The following is a 22,733-nucleotide window of genomic DNA, read 5'->3' as shown; positions in this document are numbered from 1 at the left end:
CTCTTCCCCCCCGACCCGCACCGGGCGCGGCGGCTCCGCCCCCCGCTCCTCCCGCCGCCGCTGGGGGGAGCCACCGCCTCCTCGCCGCGGGCCCCTTTGTGCTGCCGCCTCACAGCTGCCCTCAGCCCGGCGGCGGCTGCGTCACGGCCCCGGCCGCCCAGAGGGGACCCCCGCCGGCCTCGCCTCCCCCCTCCGCCATCGCCGCGGAGGAACGACGCCTCGCCGCCCCCCGAGGAAGGGCCGGGAGCCGCGGCGGTGAGTGATGCCTCCGCCCCGCCACTCGCCCTCCCTGCGGAACGGCAGGCGGGGGTCGCGGGGGGCACGGCAGCGCGGTGAGGGGGGGGCGAGGGGAGCCAGACAGGATGCGCGGGGCGCGGCGGGCACAGCATTGAGGCGGGGGGGCGAGGGGAGCGCCGGGGGGGAGGGTGGGCACAGCCCTGAGGCGGCGGGAGGGGGGCACGCGGCGGGCACAGCCCCGTGGTGGGAAGGGGCGGGGGGCGAGGGGAGCGCCTTTGGGGGGGCTGCGGCCTGAGGGGGACGCGCGGCTGTCACGGCACCTCGGCGGGGAGAGGGGCGCGGCGGGAGGGGCACAACGCGGTGGGCACAGCCCCGCTGGGAGATTGGGGGGGGGGGATTGGGGGGGGGCGCGGCGGGAGGGGGGCACGCAGCGGGCACAGCCCTTCTCAGGGGTTGGAGGGCGGCGGGAGCCGGGCGGGGGGTTCAGAGCATCCCGCTGCCGCCCCGGGAAACCCTCGCTCGGTTCAGGCTGACGCGGGGGGGTTTGGGGTGCTCTGGGTTGTTTGGGTTTTTTTTTTGGTCTTTTGGGGTTTTGTTTTTCTTTGTCTTTGACAATAGCGTGCTGGCTCCCGTTCTTGCTTCCCAAAATGTAACGGAGTCGCAGCACCCAGCACGGAATTTTGGTGGTTTTATATTTTTTTGCCCTAAGATATTTCGAGTTCCCCCGAGGGAAAGATCTGGTGCATCCTGAGTTTCTGACATTTTGCGTTTCTGTGCGTGTGTGCCTGCAGAAAGTCCCTCGATCCTGGAAGAATGGTGAAACTGGGGAATAATTTCAGCGAGAAGAGCACAAAGCAACCCCTTTTGGAGGATGGTTTTGACACCATCCCCCTGATCACACCCCTGGATGTCAATCAGCTCCAGTTCCCACCTCCTGATAAGGTAACAGTAGGCTTTGGTTTCCACCCTGGAGAATCACACCCAAATCCCAGGCAAACAACAAAAGAATAGGTTGCATGCGACAAGCGGCGTAGAAATGTCAGGAAATACGGAGTGTTTTAAGGCATACTGGTTCCCTCTGGTGAAGAAAATATCAGTTAAGCTAATGAAAATCCAGTAGTAGTGATTTGCATTGAAAAGGAGTGGGAAATGTTAGCCGTAAGCATGTATAGATTTCAGTGCAGCTGTATGAAATGTATAAATGTACAAATGGAAGCTTCTTGGTGCTGTATTACTGTAGCCCTTCCTATTCTGTATCTTTCAGTTTTGTGTCTGAAAGGTACTGTGTATTGTTTGAACAGTGTGGATTTTCTCTGTCCAGAAAAAAACCTCCTGATGGGGGGATAAAGCACTGCTTTATGTCTGCGCAAGATGTACGTGGGCAGACTCGCCACAAAGAGAAAGAACTTCCATGTTCCTTTTGTGCTTCGGTAGGAAATGAATGCTAGCCTCAGAAAAGCTGCAAAAACGAGGTGGGAATAGGCCACTGAGTCTTCTGCTTGGCAACTTACTTGGTTCAAACCCCTCCAAATAGGTGATGCAGATGTTCTGTAGCTGAAAGGGAGCAGTCCAACATGGTTGGAAGGGAAATGTGCATCCTGGATTCTTCATTACATGGCTTAGTTACTAAGGATTTAATTTTAAATATTTAAGAAGGTGGTGTGATAGCCTGTAGATATGTTTATTCTCCTCATCATAAAGAATTCAATTCAGTGTTTCTACAGGTAAGGCATGCAGTAGTGGGATACTTTTTCAGATATTTCAGTGTTCTGTCTTTCAGTGTCCTATGTTAGTAGGATACTTACGTGCGTGTTTCTCAAATATGCATCTGGTAAAAAAGCATTGTGGTCTTTGAAAAATGAAAAAAATTTAACTGGGAAATGGTCAGTAATATCTTCATGATGATTTTTGGCATTGTTTCCTCCACAAGCTTGATTCCACTTCTGGATAAACTGATATGCATTTGTCACACTAAAGAAAAAAAATAATGACATAATCTTTTCTTGGGGTAAAGACTTTTAGCTTGTCCAGTTTGCCTTGGTGGAGTGTTGCTTGTAGGCAATACAAATAAATTTGACCTCCATTTTAATTGCTATCAACATCATTTTCTGTTGTGTGTGGTGACCATTTGGCAGGCATAAATGCAATAAGCTGTAACAGCTGTTAGAAAGCCTGAGGGTCCATTTTCTGCCCTCTGTTACATGGGTGTAAATCTTGTAACTGAGGACAAAAATTGCACCCTAAGGCTTTAATACGAGTTAAGTCTTAAGAGTGCCTGGTAGGTGTGCCAACTGGTGACTGGATATAACTGATTACCGATAACCAGCATCCAAAGGAACCTGTTGTGTTACTGCACTGCTAAGCAGAAATTTGAACTGGTAACCTGCATGGTAATAGGTTTAATCTGAGTGTAGCTTTCGTAGTGATTGCAGTAGGTTCTGTACCAGTCTGTCTGCTCCTGCTGCAATGGGGTGGAATTCCTCCCACCTTTACATTTGCCTTGAACGAAAGCAAATGTAGAGCTAGGCTGGAAGCTTAACTAAAGAAATATTTGATTGGCTCTTCTACTCTTTTCACTCTCTATTTGTATGTTGGCATTCTTTTACTTCCCTTTTGCAAACATAAAGGAGAAAAATAAAAACATGTTTATTGGTCCCACTGGTTTCCTTCTGTAACTGTCAGTGTGTCTCTTACTGGTTGTTGCAGCCTCAGTAACAGTAATATGGAATCATAGAATTGTTAAGCTTGGAAAAAACCTCCAAGATCATCAAGTTCAACCATCAGTAGTAGAGCAACTGATGTGAAAAAAACCCAAGCAAACCAGTATTAAGTGAAGATTGGCACAAAAATCAAATTCTGAAGTATGAAGACACTCATGTATAATGAATATGAATAGCTACTCCATATAGCTATGCTTATTATTTCCGTACAAGGCTCCAATATGGCAGTGAAGCATAACTGCTTGAACAGTAGTGACTACAACACTAAGAATTTGATGGTTTTGACAGCTTTTAAATTAAAGGGATGAACTGATCTGAATTCATATTTAGGTATGTTAAACAAAAGAAGACGTTACATAACGAAGCAGATAGAACTGTATGTTCAGTGTCAGCTGAATGTAATTGGAATTCCCAGAGATCATGCAACATAAAGGGGGAGGAAGGGAAGTAAAATGTTAAAAAGCATTCAAAAAATCTTCAGACAGTTTACTTTCATGATGCTGTTGTAAAGTTAAATGCTTATTTTTTGTCTTCTTATTAATTATATCTGAAAATAGATAAAGTAGTTTCTAAACCTATGTCCTGCACATGCATTTATAATGCTGTAAAAGTGTCTTAATAAGTTTTGTGGTCTTGAGTGTAGGTATATAGTTACACATTCTACATACCATTTCAGGGAATTGAGGAGAGGGGAACCTAAAGCTTTAATTTCAGTGCCTGGTTACCTGTAAGTGTCCCAGTCTTAATTTCAGAATAATGTAGTTGCTATTGATACCATAGGCTGCTCTAAAGGTAGAATCTGATTCTAAAAATCTAGAAGAGTCTAGATATTTATTCTTTGGAACAACAGAGGAGATTGAGCGAATCTTAGTAGTGCTGCCAGTCCGATAAGCTGCACCCTGTCTTGAGAGCGATACTTTGAAACAGATTGGTAGAAGACAAAAATGAGGCAAATAGGTTAGGTATGTGAAAGTTCTGTGCAATTACAATGCCTAGGAGAGCAATAGAGCTACAACTGACGTAATGAATATTTTGGGAATAGAGGTAAGGTGCTAAATTATGTAGCTCGGGGCAGTAGCTCATAGCAACAAATAAGCTGAAGTTCAAGAGCCTTGGGTTTCAGGAAATCTGATTAACACAAAGGTTTGTGTGTATCTTGCTCCTTGCAGCTGATAATTTAAAAGCTAGACGTTAAAAATAATAGTGTGAAGAACTGTAGTCTAGCACATAGTGAATAGTCACTAGATGGGTCGTTTAATTTCTTTTAAACTCAAAATTCTGCCATCAAACAACATAGCTACTGGTAGCATCATTATCTGCTAGATTTCTATGGGTGCTCTTCAGTAATCTTATCCTGTTGGTGTCCAGTTTGATATCCCGTTACTGGGGTCTCCTGAAGCAAATGGAGGTGGCTATTTTCAAAATATACAAGGTGGGAAGCTTCATGACTTGGGTTTGAACTGAGTAGATGCTTGCCTGTTCAGCAGCACAGTACCACAGCTGAAAAAATTGAATGTTTGTGGAGCTGTTGCATGACAAACCTTCCTGTCAGTCCATCAAAACCACTTTGAGAGATACTTTTGTTGATGATTGCTATGACAAGAAAAATAACAACTTAAGCTTCCAAAGAAGAATTACACAAAGTGAGAGGCGAAAAAAAATACTATGCTAGATGCGCTTGTCAGCAGGTAAAAGAAGGGTTAACAAATAAATAAGATTCCTGTGGCTGGTTTTAGGTGACAGCTTATTGATTTTTATTTTTTTTAAAGGTTGTGGTCAAAACAAAAACGGAATATGAACCTGATCGCAAGAAAGGGAAGTTCCGTACTCCTAAAATAGCTGAATTCACAATCAGCGTCACTGAAGGGGTTTCAGAAAGATTTAAGGTAAGCAGTGCTATCCGAAGATGTTAATGACTCGGTTGTGCTCACAGAAGTGCTTAAAATCAATTGCTGATTGTAGCCAAAGCTGTCTGTAGCTAACAGAGCGGATATTGTGGGTATAGCTGCTCATGAGAAAAATAAATGCAATTTTATAATAGTCTGGTGTTTAGCAGTTAGAAGCAAAAGCAAATCTTGCAGCATTATTGCTTGTAATCCCACTGTGGCAGGTGAATTCAGATGGTGTTTTTGTCAGCCTGTGGGTTCCATAATGTGGCTGACCAGGGTGTATGTGGTCTGCACACAGGTAGCTCTCCCAGTGTGGATAAGCCTCCTTTAGTGTTGAAGGACAAGAACCGCAAGAATTTTTGTTTTCTTTTTGGCTTATTATTTTTCACTGTGGCCAAACCATTCTCTTAAAAGCACTGTCACAGTCTGTTAACGCATTTTTTTATAGTTAAATGTATGGCTTGGCAGCTCAGGGATGTACATCAAAGCTCTTTGCAGTCAGTTTTCCTGGTCCAGTTGTATCTTACAGCTTGGTGACAACTGTTACTGACAAATGGCAGTTCAGCAAGAATCTGACTTAGATTTACTCTTTAGTATCCATACCCCTGTTACTCCATTCAGTAGTCACAGAGGGAAGCTGAGATTTTAGCTGGTGCAAGGTTGCATTACCTTTCCCCCTTCTCACTGGAGGATAGGTTTCCTCGCCCTGTGTAGGTAAAAGAAAGCAGGAAGGTTCACAGTTAAGCTTGTGCTTTTCTACCTATTCTCTTAACAAAGGAGGACTACAGCTTTTCAGTGCTGTTAATTTGGCATCTTAGCCAAGGATTTTTAAATAGTAGGTGACCACACTGTTCAGTGCACAAGTACAAATACCTTTGGAAAGCCTGATGTTTAGTATGTGGGGAAAATACAGAGTTTCACTAAAGATGTCAGTTCTCTTTATACTGCATGCTTCTGACCTCTGCTTGCATGACAGGAGTTTTAGAGCACACCCAAAGATTCTTGTTCTGTAATTTGAAGAATAAGCCACAGGAGCTGTGCCTGACCAGTGGTTCTGAAAGCTGCCCAGGCCCAGGCCTACCCTCAGAAACATACATACAGCTTTCCTGGAATTGGGGCATGCTAAAGTGAAGGCTAAGGGAGGGGTTAGATGCTTTAGGCTACATTTGCAAAGGAACTTTGCAGAGTGTTGCCAGGACAAATGTTTAAAGTGCAAGTCACCTGGTGGAGTCTTCAGCCATACAGTGAAGCGTGTGGGTTCCCCATAAGTTGTGGGGAACTACCTAATAAGAGATGTTAGGGGGCGTAGCAGGTATTTAATAAGGAGGTAAGAAACCTAGTTCCAGTTTTTCAGTTCCCTGATTTGGAGCAAGGACATCCCATCCCTGAGGGGAGATGCTACATCGTGACTATTATTAATCTCTTTCTCCTCCTGGCTCTATAGTACCAGTCCTTGAGAGTAATTCCCTTTCTCTGAGGTGAGGGTTGTGCATGCCATACTGTTAGGTAATACAGAGCTGGACAGCTCAGAACAAGGAGGACTTATGTCTTTTGTGCATGTCCTGGTTACACTAAGGTGATCTGAAAAATCTGCTACATTGTGGAAGAGAAAGGGGAGAAAGTGTTTAGTTTGAATACCCTCTAGGAGTTTGGTTCCAAGCAACTGAGAAGAACCTGTGCCTAAGGAATTTTGTACTTACCCACTAGCTGTAGGGACTAGGGGATTTATTCACTCCAGCATTAAATTGTAGACAAGGAAGGGTTTTGAATATGTTAGTTACATCTAAATGTTTTGTGCATCTCCTTGTAGATCTGAGTTCTTTCTGTCTTTGGTGGGAGAGCTGAGCAAATGAAACCTTGCTGAACCACAAATAACTAGCTTGTCCTGCTCTTGGGTGGTCTCCACTAATTTTTATAGCTGAACAAGTAGAAGAATGAGCATTTCTGCACTGCATTTTTGTATACTTTTGATTGTCATACTTAAATAAAGTGTCTTTGAGATGTTACTTTATGATGATCGCTCTGGGATTAATCTCATACTACAGGGTTGCTAGGTTTTGCTGCTAGGTAACTACTGCATCAGAGAGAGGTTTGAGTACATTTTGGTGTCTGTTGGGAATTGCAGGGTGATTCATGCTATGGCTGTAAGTCTAGGCCTCTAAAGAAGAGTGTGGGGGTTGATCAATTAGGAAAATTGTGGTTCAGTTAATTGAAAACAATAGTTTGATGCAGAACATTCAGATCCTAAAAATGTCCCTTAATCTCTATATAACAGGTTTAGAATTGAATTATGCTGCTTGCAACATTTTAAAGAGATCTGACTGGTTCTCCAGCAGGGATGATTGTCATAGTCACCACTCCCAGTAGTAAATATTACATGAATAATTGATGGAATTTCATAAATATGTAGAATGAAAGTACTGATTGTGTGAGATTTTCTCCTGGGTCTTTGTTAATTGTGAACCATCATGTTAACTGCTGCTGTTGATTCTGAGAGAGCAAAAGGATATTTGTTAGAAAATTAAATGTTTGCTATAATTATGAAATGCATTATTTAACTGGTTGGATATTGACTTTGGCTTGTGTTCACAAGAAAAGCTTCAGATGCCATTTTAATGACTTTAGCATTGTACATCACTGGTGCATAAGCTTGCCACAAGACACAGCCCAAATGTTGTGCTAAAAATAAGAAAAATCAGTCAGTCATATTTACAAATAATTCACATGTGTATTCTGAGATGTACTCCTTAAATAAGGAAGGAGCAGATTGCACTTTTGGGATTCAGCAGTGCAGATCATCTAAAGCTGTTCTTCTCGAGAAATTATACATCATAACAAATGAAGCAACTCCATCATGTGCATATGTCATGTAGATCATTTGGTGCTTTAGCAGCAGGGTGAATAACAAATGATAAAACTTATTTTCTGCATTCTGTCCACATTACCACAGTTATTACAACAGAGCTGAGGATGTTTACAAAGAAAACTGCAAGTGTAATTTTACTCTATGAAGCCACATTCTGAATTCAAATCAGAATCTGTCAGAAGAAGGTGAAGACTTCCCGATTCTGAGAGCCCTGTTGTTTTTATTTAGTTTTATGGCACTAACCCAAGGATTATATGATTTTTCACTGTAGATTATTTTTCATTGAGAAATAGAAGTCATGCTTTTTTTCTTTGAACTGTGTAGGCTAATGCTGGGAGTTGGTCCTTCACATCTGGGAAGCAACTTTGAATGAGGCAGATTTTTCTCTCCTGTAAACTCTCTGCTGTACAGAATAAAACGTGGCTGGAAATGCCTTTTTCAAAGGAGTCTTACGAAGCAGAATGTAGAAGGAAGCTGTTGCAGGAGAAAATGGATGGTGCCAGTTACCCGAAGCCAAACAGCCTCCTCCATTGACAGAGCAGCATTCTTACAAACTCCAGTTGGATTTTGTAGTGGGATGTCTGTTCTGGCACCCATTGAATTGGGCTACAATTGACATTTATGTACAGACAGACCGATTTTTAAAAAATGGAAACCTGAGCAGAGAACATTGACAAGTATTTTGAAAGCAGAACACTTACGTTTCCCAATAAATTTCAAGCCCTTAAATAAACCCAAGCTGTGGCACATCTTAAGCCATTTGGTTCTTTCCAAAGGCAATTCAGTTCTTCAGACTTTATCCTTGACAATCTCTACGTACGTCTACCTGCAGAGCCAAAGCCTCAAGCTTATTTCTGTGATAAGACCATATGGAGCAAGCCATGTACTATCAAATAGCAAGCAGCTGCTGAAATATGTGAGTGAGGTTATGGAAGAGGAATTGAGACTTCCTTTCAGAGTCAGTTCTCACAGTTTTGCCTGGTCATTTTAAAACTGAAAAAATATATGTAACGTATTTAAATATTGCTTTTTTTGATCCCCTTAAGGGGGCACAAGGAATCACACACAAGGAAAATATTTCTCTGTTGATTTCTGTGTGGTTGCTCTGTGTGTTGAGTAGCTCTTTTCCCTCACTTCAGAAGTCTGCTACGTGCATGAGATGTCAGGTGATTGCTATACAGGATGTTGTGTCCTTAAGTATATTCTGTGTCTGTCACTTAGTGCTGGAAGAGTGACAGGTACTTACTACCCTAAGTGGTTCTTTTTTCTTCAGTAGACCTATTCACAGGATTAAAGTTGCTCACAAATATAAGCATTTGGCAGGCTTTGAATTTTTCCTTTGTTGCTTCAAGCAAGAAAAATAGAACAGTTATAAATAAAGGGGATTCTCTCAATGTGACTGCTATGTAAAAATTGGTATAAGTAAAGGCACTGCATGGCAACTGTCATATTTCCACTTTTTAAAATCTTTGATAATTCCCTGATATGGTATTGACAATCCTCCTGCTAAATTTTTGGATAAAAGGATTTTTATTCAGTCAGAGCTGGAAGATTTAAGTGAAGTGGATGCATAACAGCAGCAACCCTGCTCTGAGTCAGGTGTCCTCTGCCGTTGTGTCCATCTCTTGGAGGAGAACCAGAGACACTGGTGACACAGAAGGTGTTTTGAGTCTCTCCAGATGTAACAGTTACATAGCCTTTCCTCTTCTGTAGTAATCTCCAGCTTTTTTCTCTGGCCTCAGTAATATCTTCTGCGCTTGTATGGGAAGGTAACAGGGTTCTTATTTCTGAGCCACAGGGTTTCTTGAGCTGCTTCCTTGGATCTTTGTAGTTAAGAAGCTAATACATGGTGCCATGTGACAGAGAATGAGAACACTGTCACAAACAGCTGTGTTAAGCCACAGTGCTAGACCCACAAGGCCACTGCCTCGTTAACCTGTTTTTGTCTAACAGTATCTCCCTCAGGTTTCACTAATCAACTCCCTTGCAGTCTGGTTCTGGTGTCTTGCACTGTCGCTGTTAATAAGATCAGGGTCTGTAGCTTCTTCTTAGTTATTGTCCTTCGTGAATCTATCTGCCTTCCAGTCATCTCCAGATAAGCATTCCTGCCAGTTCTATCTTCCTCTTTGTCATCTCTGTTGAAGAGAACAGTCTTTTGATTGTCCTGCTTTTTCTGTACAGTCTGCCACAAGACTGCCAACCTCTTTGAGCACAAAGATTTGATGGGAATGTTCTGATGAAGAAGTTGAGTTTATAGAGATATAGATACCGGTCATATAGGTAGACATAAGTTAGAAATTCTCGTCTGAATTGTGGCACCTTGTTTTCTTTTGAGTCACCAGTCATTTTGTGTGTGTATGTATATTCCTGGATATGGGAAATTGTACCACGGTGTTTTGTGTAATTTGGATTGCTCTATAAATGAGTACGAGTGAAATGTTGCATGTATAGATGTGAGTGTTCCTTTTTTTTCTTTCGTTCTGCCATTTACTTCAGATTGAAACATTTCTTATTCCTTATAAGTGCATTGTTTCAGATGCATCTTTCATCTAAACTTCTAAGGACAGGCCCAGGTAGTAGCAAACAAAAATAATTTTGGAAAAGCAGGAATGGTAGGGGAAGTGGAGAGCTGATTTCAGTGTTCTCTCAACAGGTAGAGGGCATTGTGCAGCAGGAGATGCAGGATTTTAATGGAGAGAGGTGAAATGGAGGTCACGGCCATTTGCAGGGAAGTCAAGAGCGATACTTTACAAATTTTAGTGTGGGGAGTGCAGCCAGGCACAATCTATTGTAATCACAGCCTGCCTGCCTAAAATTCTCTTGTAGTTTAAATTGAATAAAAATAATCTTAATTTCGGGTCCTAAATAGTTGTAGAGAGTTACTGTTTTTCATGACAGAGGGCTTTGCATTTGACTGGTGGGCTAAGCATAACTTGATTCTAAATCACCTTGGATGAAAGGTGCTTCACTCTTTTCATTTGGTGCTAGGGTGTCTGATCCTGGCACTTTACAAACAAATCAGAAATGAAAGTTGTGTTCCCAAGAGGCTACAATTGAAATAGGTAATACATAGATATAGAGCAGAGATGTCAGCAAGTGGCAGCAATTGAGCAGTGACAATTACTGCATGTCTTGCTGGTTCTACTTTAATTCCACTTCTCGTCATAACAGGAGTGTTTCTAGGTGGGTTTGTACGCTAAAAGGTGTATGATGTAAAGAAGGCCATGAAGAAAGGGGGTGCAAACCAGCACAGTATGAGTGGATTAATGAAAGAATTTTAGGCAAGAGGAGAAGGCATGATGAGAAGGCTGGAGGTGAAGACAGAGGGAAAACAGATGGCACTCAGGCTTTGGTGGGACATTGGGATACAGGCAGAATGGAAGGAGATAGAGCTAAGAGAAGCAAACAGAGCAGACTTGTGCATGCCTTGAAACATGGCTTGTAATTTGTCCAGAAGTGGACAGGAGCCCAGAAAGGGTCTGAAGAGAAGCAGGCAAAATTTAGACTAGACATTAGGAAGAATTTCTTCACCATGACAGTGGTGAGACACTGGAACAGGTTGCCAAGGGAAGTTGTGGCTGCCCCATCCTTGGAGGCGTTCAAAGCCAGGTTGGATGGGGCCTTGGACAGCCTGATCCAGTGGGATGTCCCTGCCCATGGCAGGGGAGTTGGAACTAGATGGTCTTTAAGGTCCCTTCCAACCCTAACTATTCTGTGACTCTGTGATTCTATGAAATTGGTGCAATTTATGAATTTTGCTGTAATATTCTGGCTTGATTAAAAAGGGGTCACAATAAGTATTAGTCAAGTGAGGAGGGAAGAGACTGCAGAAGCTGGGCAGAGAAAATACAACTTGCAGTGTTTTGCAGCTGTAACGAAGTAGGATGGACTGTTTGGGAAGATGTAGCAGCTCTTGATGGTTGAGGCCTTATCATGAGCTGTTCACGTGTTAGTATAGTTGTCTCAGCTGTTGAGTTTCATTTGTCTGGCTAAATGCTTACAGTCTGAAGACAGATTTTTTTTTTTTCTTTTGGTACACTTAGTTCATTCATTAGTCATCTCTCATTTCCATTACTGTAATGGCTTCTGGCTAGACGTTATCCTTCTTCTGCTCTTCACTTACAATCTATTAAAAAATCTGCCACATACATAATATCTTGTCATCTTTTCCGTTCACATAGTTTTACTGCCAGATCCCCTTAAAACCAACTTTAAAGGACAATCTTAAGATGAAAACAAAACCACACTTTTGAGTTCCTAGTTAAAAGAAACAGCTGTTTGTGCTATCTTGTGGTTATTTTGTAGAAAGTAGTTTAAAAGCTGATCAGTCATGTGGTGTGACAGGCACCTTGGAGTTCTGCAGGAGGTACATGGCAGTGAATAATCATAGTAATTCAAAAGACTCTGTTTCCCACTATGTTGTGTCCTGCACTCATCCAGCTGACTACCACAAGGAGCAGAGATTCAAGATTTCCTTCTAGAAGAGGAGGGAGTGATGCTCCTGTGTTTGTCAGCATCCTCTCCTATCTGGAGCAGAGGATGAGGTCAAATTGCTACTAGTGCTTTGGTAGGAAGAAGAGAATAACTTCCCTTTGCTTTATAGTGAGCGCAAAGTTGCTGTGGAAATAAAAAAAAAAAAAAAAACAAACAATAAAATGACAGCTTTGGTACCATTTGTGGTCTAAAGAGCAGCTTGTTGCCTTCCTTTCTATGCTTTTATTTCTGAAAGGCATCTCAGAGAAGAAGGCTCATTCAGAAGGTGGGGCAGGGAGGTGGGGTTGTGCTGCATTATTGGCGAGGGAGAGAAGATGCCTGTGAACCTGGGGATCTGACAATACTGAACCATCCATGGTAGGTTATTATGAGAAGGAAGGAGAATGACTATTAGAAGGAAAACAAGGATTTTCAGCTTATAAGGGAGAAGTGGGTTGGATTAACAGGTGGTTGTGATCACTTTGGAATCCATTGATGGATTGATTTATTTCCATCTGTGCTGTTTGCACCTCCAGCTGCCCTTTAATTAAATAGAAGTTACTTGCATCCTGAAGGATGGTAAGAGAAGGGAGTATCTCTTCTAATAAGAATACAAGCTTACTTGAGGGATTTGCAAATGGAGTGTGATTGCAAATTCTTGGAGATACCGAGAGTAAAAGTTTACATGTTAATACCAAAATTGATAACATTAGGAAATGCAGTAGGTGAGAAATGCAGGAGTCCCGAGGGCTCTTCCTTGTGGTTTACTGTATGGCAGTGGAGAACCATGCCGGATGTGAGTTGTATGAGCAGTGAGAATTCACAGCTCCATGTAGGTGGGTGAAACAGGTAAATGCTCTTCATCTCTGCAAATCAGCCCTGTGGCTCTGCAACTTGCCAGGCTCCAGCAGTCTGATCAACACTGGGCTTTTGACCTCTTTCAAAAAACAAAATTACTTTCCAGTACAGTTTCAGAGCATTAGAGAGAGGAATTCTGCAGTGATTGTGGAAATACAAGTATTGTTCTGTTGTCTAATATTTGGTCTCAACTACAGATTAGCTTGTTAGCTTTACAGTACGTTCCTGAAGCTTCCTCGGTAAGTTAAATTGGGAACTAATGCTATAATTCTACTATTCTTTGCTAGTAGGATGGCTAGGGAATATGGTTAAAATGCTTTGAGATTTGAGAATATTTTCCAAAGCATTTTAAACTGTTTACTCCTGTCTGGGGGGAAACAAATGTGAGCGCAATTGATCCATACTGTAGCAATTGTTCATCCATACTGTAGCAATTGTTCTGCATCATGTCCATGTCCTGTGTCACAAGCCTGTGCTTCTAGAGAGAGCAGCCTTTCTTAAAGGCTGTGTGGAATACATCTTGTAGGGCATGGGACACCTCAGCAATAATCCCACCTGAGTTTTATATTTTTTATGCCTGCTCTCTAGTCACTCTTTTCCGTTTCTTCTTTAAGGGAAAGAGCAGTGACTGTGAAAGCAAAAGGAACCATGTAACGTACACATGGAGTCAGTAGGGTGCGAATGACCCAAAAGGTGCAGCTTGGACTGGGCTGTGTGTGTCATCAAGCTGCTGGGCTGAGTGAGGAATGCTCCCTCCTTTCCGGTTCCTTCCTGTGCTGCTCAGCAGCAGCTGGAGCTCAGCGGGGGAAGGTGGTCTTGGGCCCATGGCCCCACAGGTGGACAGGTCTGCAGACCTGCTTTGAGGCCCCTTGGCCTGGTGGGGCAGGTGGACCCTGGGCATCTCCACACAGGCACAGGGTGACAGCAGCAGTACGTGGGACTTGGAGATACTGGCAAAAGAGGTGGGATGAGCCCGAAGTGGGAACTGTGGACCTAGGGGAGAAAGGTCAGGTTTTCTAGAGTCTGGAGTACAAGGAGAATTTTGGGGGAGAATATAGAGAATAAGGCATGTTATAGTTGTAGGGAGGGAGAAACACTGGAAGATGGGATGCAAGGCTTGGGGCAAGCCAGGGGTTGAAGGGCTTTGTATATGTGTGTGGGTGAGATAGCTGAGGAAATACAGGGAGGGCCCCAAACAACTGTAGAGGAAAAAAGGAAGAGGCCTGATGAAAAACATATGAGAAGGGCTGAGCTGGGCCACGGAGAATGACCAGAAAGGGAAATATATCTTATCTCTTGGATTCATGCAGGACTTATGGAGACATGGGACGTGAGCAGAAAATACAAGGCTAAGCAAGACAGAGTGATCTATCCGTGTTAACCTTTCCTTTTGTATGCAAATGAATAATAAACTTGGGGGAAGACTAATTGGATTTGAATATTGGTGCCAGTGTGATGTTTTTGGCAGAGGATTAAGAATATGATTTTATTTTTTTTTGTAATCCAGTGACTTGTGAGAAACTGAAGATGTTGCTATTAACCAGAAAAGTCCTTTGCTCCATGTCTTATTTCGATTGGCATTATTACATTAATATCTACATTTCTTCTGCTAAATTACTTTCTGATTCTCAGTTCTCCTCGCCTCTCCTCTGGCCCTCCTTTTTTTTTTTTTTTGCTTATAAAATCCTTGCCTTCAGCAGCACATAATGCTCTCCAACGTTGTTTCAGCCAGGAAACCTAGCACTCGCTGTTGACTGCCCATGATGAAGTTCGCTGCCCCAGCATGAGAAATTCCTGAAAGTCTCTTTTGGGCCTTCAGTTGTACCGTCCCAGTGCCACAAGCGGTTTGCAGTGTTGCAAATCCTGCTAGTGTGTGTGGCTCTCATTAAGGGAACATGCGATGTTCTTTTACCAGGAAACAAAACTATAATTTTTTTTGTTGTTTTCTCAAATACCAGATTATTCTTGTTTGCATAACTGACCGTGATGTGCCCAAGTTCTCTTTTTAGGAGGTGTATATAGCTGGCTTACTCATCTTTGTTTAGTATTTAGATCATATTATGTTTTGTTTTAATTAATCACATAATCTGGTTTGTTTCTGTTTATTAATGTTTCTTATGCTGTAGCATAGGCTGGCTTCTTTCTAACTTGCCAAAAAAAAAATGCTCAACCGCTCTTGCTGTGTAATCTCATCAAGCTACTCATTTGTCTATCAGTAGAAGCTTTGGAATAATAAAAACACATACTGGGACACTCTTGCAGGTAATGAATGCCACTTCCTTGGCTCACACCTCCCACAAAAATTAGTCTGATAGGGAGCTTTGCAGTGTAACTGCTAGGCCAAAGTCCTGTGCTTTCTTTCATCCATGGGTGAGGGAATTCTAGAGGTAGTTCTTTCTCCCGTCTCACCTACAAGGCTGTTGGTCTTCAGCTGCTTGGAAAGGGGTAGCTCGATACTGACAGTGACTGCAGATTCAATTTAAGGTGTATCTTGGATTTTCTTCCACCCCAAATTCAGGACCAGAGAGGTACTTAAGGACATGGTGAAAAGTCAGTGCTGTGTAATGCTGTCTGAAATGGCTACTGTGGTAAGGTGTGAACAGAACTCCTCAAGGCTGGTCTTGTGTGAACATGGTGTATTCCCTTATGGATATGGCAGTGAACTACTCCTGCACAGTCTCTCTGTGATGAGGAAGTAATTGCAACTTAGAAATCAGGAGCGTTGAGTAACCAAGCCTGCAAACTACTGGCCTAGCTATCCATACATTCATAGCAGGTACAACAAACTCTCATCTGAACAAGAGAGCGCAGACATTACTTTTTCCTTGCCCTGCTACAGTCCTTTGTGTTACTTGGTGACACCTGTGCTGATTTAACTGTCACCAGGCTCCATTCTTGGACAGGCAAGGGAAAATAAACATGCTGACTGGCTGACACGAACTAGACTTACATCATCCAAATACTGAAAAAGCAGCAGACCCAGTACCTCTGTGTGTCCTTCTGGCCTCGTGTTTGCACTCGACAGAAGTGCAACCAAAAAAGCCTTGCAATAGAGGGGCAGTGGGCCACTGACCGGATCATCCGCTTTTTTCTCTGAGGAGAAGGAGGTAGAATTATGTGCTGATGCCCTGTTCTCCCCAATAATTAAGAAACTGTTTTTATCTTTTGTTTGATTTTACTGTAAAGTGCAGTCACAGCTCGCTTCTGCTGCCTGCAGTAACAAACAGCAGTATAATAAGCAGTGCATTACTAACATAAGCATGTTTTATTTTTCTTTACAGGTAACTGTGCTGGTCCTTTTTGCCCTTGCATTCTTAACATGTGTTGTATTTCTGGTAGTCTACAAGGTTTACAAGTATGATCATACCTGTCCAGAAGGATTTGTTTTCAAGGTAAATTGCGTACACATTCTAGAAAAAAAGGAAAGTATGTAATATTCTCTGTTTTCAGCATAACCCTGATTAAGTCATGCTGTATTGCATAGAAATTTGTGTTTATTTTCATAGATTAGTGTCTTTCCTGCTGTTTCTTTCTGCTTAATTGAGGTTGTACTGTTGCACAGTTTTCATAATGTTTTTTTTTTAATGCTTTAAACATTGAAAATACAGCAAAGGTCTCAACACCAGTGTCCTTCAAAGCTACATCTGCACTTGTCTGGACAAAGACCTCTGTTATTCAAAGACCTTTGTTATTGGGTTATAAGGTTTAATGTCACATATTCCTCCAAATACATGTTTCTTAGTAAAGTAGAGAATGATAAAACCTGGAGGGAAAAAAAATTACTCTGGAATATGTGTCAGAGAAACAGCAGAGTGATGTTCTCATTAAGAGTTCCAGGAGTTACCTCAGGGTTATTTTTGTAGAAAGAACTCCTTGTTCGAGAACACTGACCTCCGAGCCCTGCTGCCACAGGCCAAAAGTGATGCAAAAAGAAAAAGGTAAAACACATTTACTGGGGAAAAAAGTACCAAAGGGAAGGCCGAGGCACACTTCCTTTGTGCGACATGGTGGTGCTGGCTCTTCAGCTGTGACCTGGGCTGAAAGTCAGAAAGGGAACATTGCTTTCTCAGTTGTAAATGTAGCAGTGTGGAACTTGGCTACAATTAGGTAAGAAAAGTAGCAGTGATGAAGGCATTATTCCTTCTAATTCTTTAAGAATATTTAGTCACATAACGATTCAAATGGGTACCTGGTATGATCTTTGGAAGGATTTAAGAAGGAATGGCTGCCTTAGCACTCTTTGGCAATCCTGTTCAGGATTTTTGATACTGTCACTTCAGGCACATAAATATCTTAAAAGAATCTAGTCCAGAGTCACAATCAGTGATGCTCTGACGCATCAACTTGGCTCCAAATATTCAGTTTTAGGTTACTCCTTTCCCTTGGCTCAAGGGTAAAAGATACTGTGATTAGAATATTTGGCTGTGACTCCAGAGATCCAGCTTTTGGTTCTGCTGTTGGTTTTTCTGTTGTCTCAGACAAGCACTGAAACCCTGCTGTGATTATGTTTCACGGGATGATAGCCTTTTTTTTTTTTTCTAAGCTTTCTTTTGGCTTTGAGCAATTTGGAGCATGGATTGCATGTTCCTGCCAAGCCTGTCTTGATGTGATCCTGACTTGACAGGAATGGCCAGTTATGTGCTCTTGTCATAAGTCTAGTAACAGTCTGCAGCTTCTGCTTCCTTTCATACCATGTTGTCCCTTCCTTTGAGTTCCAGCCTTCTGGCTTCTTTCGTCTTTTCTTCCTAGTGTCACAAACATTTAAGGGGAGAACAGTTTCTTAGCTACACTTCAGCTGCACTGTGAACAAAATTCAGTTGAGTTTCTCTCCTTAGAGCCCTGTGTTTGAAGCAAAGGTTGGGCAGAATGTCCCAGAGCTCATGATTTATTTCTAAGGTGCAGTGCATACACAGGGCTGCTTTACGCTCCCAGTGTTGGGTTTTATGGAGGCTGTTTCCTAGCTGCCTGACAATGTAATGCTAGGAGACACAGCATCTTTGGACATCTAACTCTTAAAGAGTTTTACAGGACAAACAGGTTGGGACATGACAGAAAGCCTGAAACTACCAGTGTTGATGTGAATTTCTATTTATTGCCTTTGTATCTTTTTGGGGAGAGTCCATAATATTCTATGGCATAGCTTGGCACAGATGTCCTTAGAGAGATGAAGTGTCACCTTGTGACCAATATCCTCATGACCAATATCTCTGCGGCCTCGCTTTGTGCTTTAGGTGGACTCAGCAACGTTCTCTGGCTGGGATGTCTCCAGGCTTTGGATGCTGATGTGATTTTCTGGTTAAGGGCAAAGGTGTCTCTTACCTCAGGAAGCCTGGTACTGTGGGAATCTCTGCATGAAGGCTGAGCTACCGCAGCTGTGATTGACTCAGCCTTCTCTGCTTAGGTGCTCTTGTATCTGGACCAGTTCCAAAGGTTTCAGTGTTTTCAGCCTTTCTGCTGCCCTGTGCATCCAGGGCTTGAAGGTGTGCTTAAAAAAGCACTTACTTTTCTTTGTATCACAGTCTTAAACCACTTGAGCCTCATTTTTGTGCTTGCTCAAGCTTTTTGACATGGCCCTAATCCTGCTGTTGTGCACATCACTCCTCTGAAGTGCTCCTTACTGTCTGTGGTTGAGACTCGCCAGTTTTCCTCAAAGACCTGAGTGCACTTACATGCTGGAGGAATTTCTCCAGGGCTTCAGTATGCTCCATACTGCATCTCTTGCCCTTCAGCTTTCCTTGCCAAGGCACCATCATTGTGTCAGTCTCATGGACAGTACGACAAAGTAATTTCAGTGTATTGAAGACAATGCCATCATCTGTTAAGTTTGGGATTACTGACCCAGTGAAGTTCGTGTGTCAGAAGATACCATTTATGACTGAATACCACTGAGGTCTTTATGTAAAAGGAACAAAAGAAGTAATCTTGTTACAGAGAGAGATAGATACAGATATAGATAGGCAACCAGGATTCTCTCTGGCATCAAATGTCATAACCCATAACTAATTTCTGAAAGAGAAGGGCTGTGAAGGAAACAAGAGACAGGCAAGTCACTCTGGAGCACCCCAGCTTCTCCCCATGGCCTTCCTTATTACTTATCTCACCTGGGAACCACAGAAACCAATAAAAAGGATGGAGAAATGTTCCGATTAACCTGAAGGTCTCAAGCAAGCAGCAGAATGAGAGTTGTCACTCATTTCCATCACTCTCAAGAGCTGCCTGGCCTGACTTATTAGGAGCTAAGGAAAGGGGGCAGTCCTTGGGCGGTACACAAGGAGCAATGAGTAAAAGGGAAGGCTTTTCTCATCTTCTAGAAGCATGAAATCCCAGGAGCAAAATCCAGTCAAGATGGGAACTGTTCTCTGTTTCTTTAGGCTCTTCTGTCAGATGTTGTGTATGTTTGTGACTACAAAAAAAAAACCATTACTGAGTCATTTTGCTTGTTACAAAGCAAATCACTTCTAAAAGCAACAAAAGATTCTGTGTCGTCTGTTTTTGAGACTGGCAGTAATCTTGGCTTGTCTTCACCACTAATAGTTACATTTGCTTGAATTTTCTTGGCAGATTTCATTAGATCAATGGATTTTATTCCTTCCCCTATTTTAAATATTTAGAACTGTGACTGCATCCCCTGACTGGGTGAAGTAATCACTACAAAGATATCTGTGTCTATGTACTTCTTACTCATTTTGGTCACATCAGAAGTAGTGTCAGTTATCCCAGATAAAGCATGGATGATGCTCCAGAAGCTGGCATGGTTGATGGAGGTGAATGTGCATATCAAATAGCTCTATTGCAGAGTTGTCCTGGATTTCTTTTTTTCAAATCTAGGTTCCAGTCTTGCAGCTGGCCTGTACGATAGTTGTGACCACAGGGAAACCTCTGTTGACTTAAACAGTGCTGAATAGGCAGAAGTAGCTGCTTAGCTGGAGATAAATCCTGAACGCTTTGTAGTGCTACTTCAAAGCAAGCTGTGAGGGAAGGTCTACCCTGGCTGCCACTTTAACAAAAGATGACAAATAAACTCAACCTGGATGGATGTAGTAACTTTGAGCACTGTTTCTGAGTCTGACACACATCGGGGCTTCTGACACAGTAGCTGTTGGAGCCGATGAGGTGTTAATGCTGTGGGAGGACTGTGAGTCTTATAACAGTGTCTTCTTTCAGCACTCAAAGCTGCCACAAGGCTGCATTCATCGGGAGCAGGAAGGTTGTAAGGCTACCTGTATTCCTGTTTTTTTTGGCAAGCTTTTTTCCTTTATGCCTTTTGATGTATTTTCACTCAGTATTTTTAGGATGCGAAATTTATATTAAGCCAAGACACTGCTGGATCATTCCCTCAATCATGTTGTGCTTTGTGATTTAAACCATTTGAAACTGTTACTGGTGCTTATTTTTGCCGCTTCTGGGTTGTTTTTTTCATTTCGACCAGAGCTAACACAAAAGTAAGCATGAACACATTTGAGATAGCATCTGGTCCTAAAACTCATGGCATTTTTGCCTGTGTTTTTGTGCTCAGGAATTTCCAACATTGTTTCGATAGCCAGGCTCTGTGAGAACAGTAGCAGTTCAGAGTTGGGTGTAGGTATTATAAATTTTTAGCTTCTGGTGCTAAAAGCAGCCGGAGCTGTCAGCCTATATCTTTTTAGAACAGTGAAGAGTAGAAATGTTTAAACTTATTTTTTGCTTAAGCTGCAGCTGCTTGTAGCTATTATTTTAGAGGATCCATTCAGTTGCCCAGATGATGCCCCAACACTTTGAGGTATCAGGCAAGACTGCCTGGACTGGCAGATACGGCAGAGGGCCTGCAGGGAGACCCGTTACCCTCTGGAGGGGTCACAGGATGTGTCCAAGTCATGTTTTCCTTCAGTGCAACTGGCTTGGCTGCTTTGCAGGCTTTTACTGCATCATCACTGGGATGATTGCTAGATGATACCTGCTGACTAATGTACTGCATATTCACTTCTGTTTCTAAGATGACAGCAAGGTTTGGATTGTACTTATTATTTAACTCAAAAAATCAGGTATTTCACTTTCAAAAATCTCTGAGCATCTATCTAGCAGCTTCTGTGTCGTGCTCTTAGAATTCTGGGAAGTTAACGAATGTAGCCCCACAGCTAAAGATAGCTTTTTAAAAGCCTGCTGTTGGCTACATCTGACAGTCAAGAGTGAAGTATTTTGTATGTGTGAACACACTTGCACATAAGCTTGGCCACCCACAGTGTCTTCCCTGTATGTCGTCTTATTTACTGGGATATAAAACTGTTCATATCTTTGCAGCAATAGATCTTTATTCATTTCTGTCCCTCAGACTGAAAACAACATATTAAAGTGCCTGAAGCCACTCTAATGGTAGGATACAGGAATCTATAAATGTAGACCAAACAGAATGAGGTGGGAAGGAAAAAGCAGCAAAACAGGGCTGGAACTAGAGATTGAGAACTGTTAATAACAATTTTAGGCAAGCATTTTTCTTTTATGTTAATTATTTTGGTATATAAGCCCAGATTGGTCTTCTTGGCAAATGTACAAGTAGTTTAAGGATTGCAGGGAAGAACGTTTTGAACACAGCAGGACAACACTGTAGTTAATTGCTCTGTGTTGCATCTTGATTCACAGAAAGCAAATGTTGGTTTAGACTAAAAGGAAAACAAAAGAAATCTAACCTACTTCAGTGCGTATGGGACTGTACCTGTAGTCTAAGTGATGGATTTTTTTCTTTTCAGAATAATCAATGCATTCCAGCTGGGTTGGAAAACTACTACTCTGAGCAAGACTCCAGTGCTCGAGGGAAATTTTACACAGTCATAAACCACTACAACCTGGCCAAACAAACCATCACACGCTCGGTGTCGCCGTGGATGACAGTACTGTCAGAAGAGAAACTGTCTGAGCAGGAGACTGAAGCCGCTGAGAAATCAGCTTAGTACGATAAGCTAATTATTAACACTATGTCATTTGAGGGTAACTAAGGGACTTTAAGGAACTTTTCATTAAATATAATTCTGGATAATTTAGAGGTTACTCATGTTTATGGTGCAATTGCTTCTGTTTGCTGATACTGCTTTGCAAACTAAAAAACAAAAAACCAAAACAAAAAAACTTGCTGCAGAGCATTCATGAGCATAAACCAAGGTGCATATCAGCATCACTTTAGAGCTCTGACACCATTTGCAATGTTAAAAGAAATGCAATGTTAGGTATGTTCTTGCAGTTTATTGGATACTGACAGATTTCTTTGCTGGATTTTCAGGGCTTGGACCTTAGATAAATCGTGTTCTGTTGTCTGAACTGATGCTTTTATTTATTAATATTTTTATTCCTTGTTATTTTGCAAACCGAAACATCTCAGCCATAACCAGAGTGATCTCTTATTTAGCTGAAAGCTATATTTAATATTTAGTTTTGTCTCGAGAAAGAATGATAGCATTGATGTCAAGGGCATAATGTAATGACTTGTATGGAAAAAGGAACTGTCAGTAGCATTTTTCTTACATTTTCTTTCCTGTTGTTTATTTGTAAGTGATAATGAAGTTCTCTGCAACAAGGCATGCTCAATGTTTTATTATTGCTGTCAACAGGATTTAACTGCATTTCCACTGTGGCTTTAGCATCTTGCTAAGGATGTGCACTGAAACACAAACTAGATAGACATTATGGAAAAACACAAGACAGTTTTAGCAATGGATGTTG

General features: G+C 42.2%; 1 protein-coding gene across 2 annotated transcripts; it reads left to right on the top strand.

The window, feature by feature from the left end:
- The first annotated feature begins 49 nt into the window (after window positions 1-49).
- On the top strand, window positions 50-22,639 carry NSG1 (neuronal vesicle trafficking associated 1). Of its 2 annotated transcripts, XM_054064565.1 has the most exons (5): window positions 59-255; window positions 1,029-1,179; window positions 4,727-4,843; window positions 16,325-16,435; window positions 21,767-22,639. In XM_054064565.1, the coding sequence occupies exons 2-5, from the start codon at window positions 1,051-1,053 to the stop codon at window positions 21,965-21,967; spliced, it is 558 nt and encodes a 185-aa protein (XP_053920540.1). In that variant the 5' UTR covers window positions 59-255; window positions 1,029-1,050; the 3' UTR covers window positions 21,968-22,639. The 2 variants fall into 2 exon arrangements, with proteins under 2 accessions (XP_053920541.1, XP_053920540.1); XM_054064566.1 differs by lacking the exon at window positions 16,325-16,435 and having other exon boundaries at window positions 50-255.
- The last annotated feature ends 94 nt before the right edge of the window (window positions 22,640-22,733 follow it).

Source organism: Cuculus canorus, chromosome 4 (assembly GCF_017976375.1).
Source record: "Cuculus canorus isolate bCucCan1 chromosome 4, bCucCan1.pri, whole genome shotgun sequence".
Classification (NCBI taxonomy): Eukaryota; Metazoa; Chordata; class Aves; order Cuculiformes; family Cuculidae; genus Cuculus; species Cuculus canorus.
This window is presented reverse-complemented; position numbering and strand designations above follow the sequence as displayed.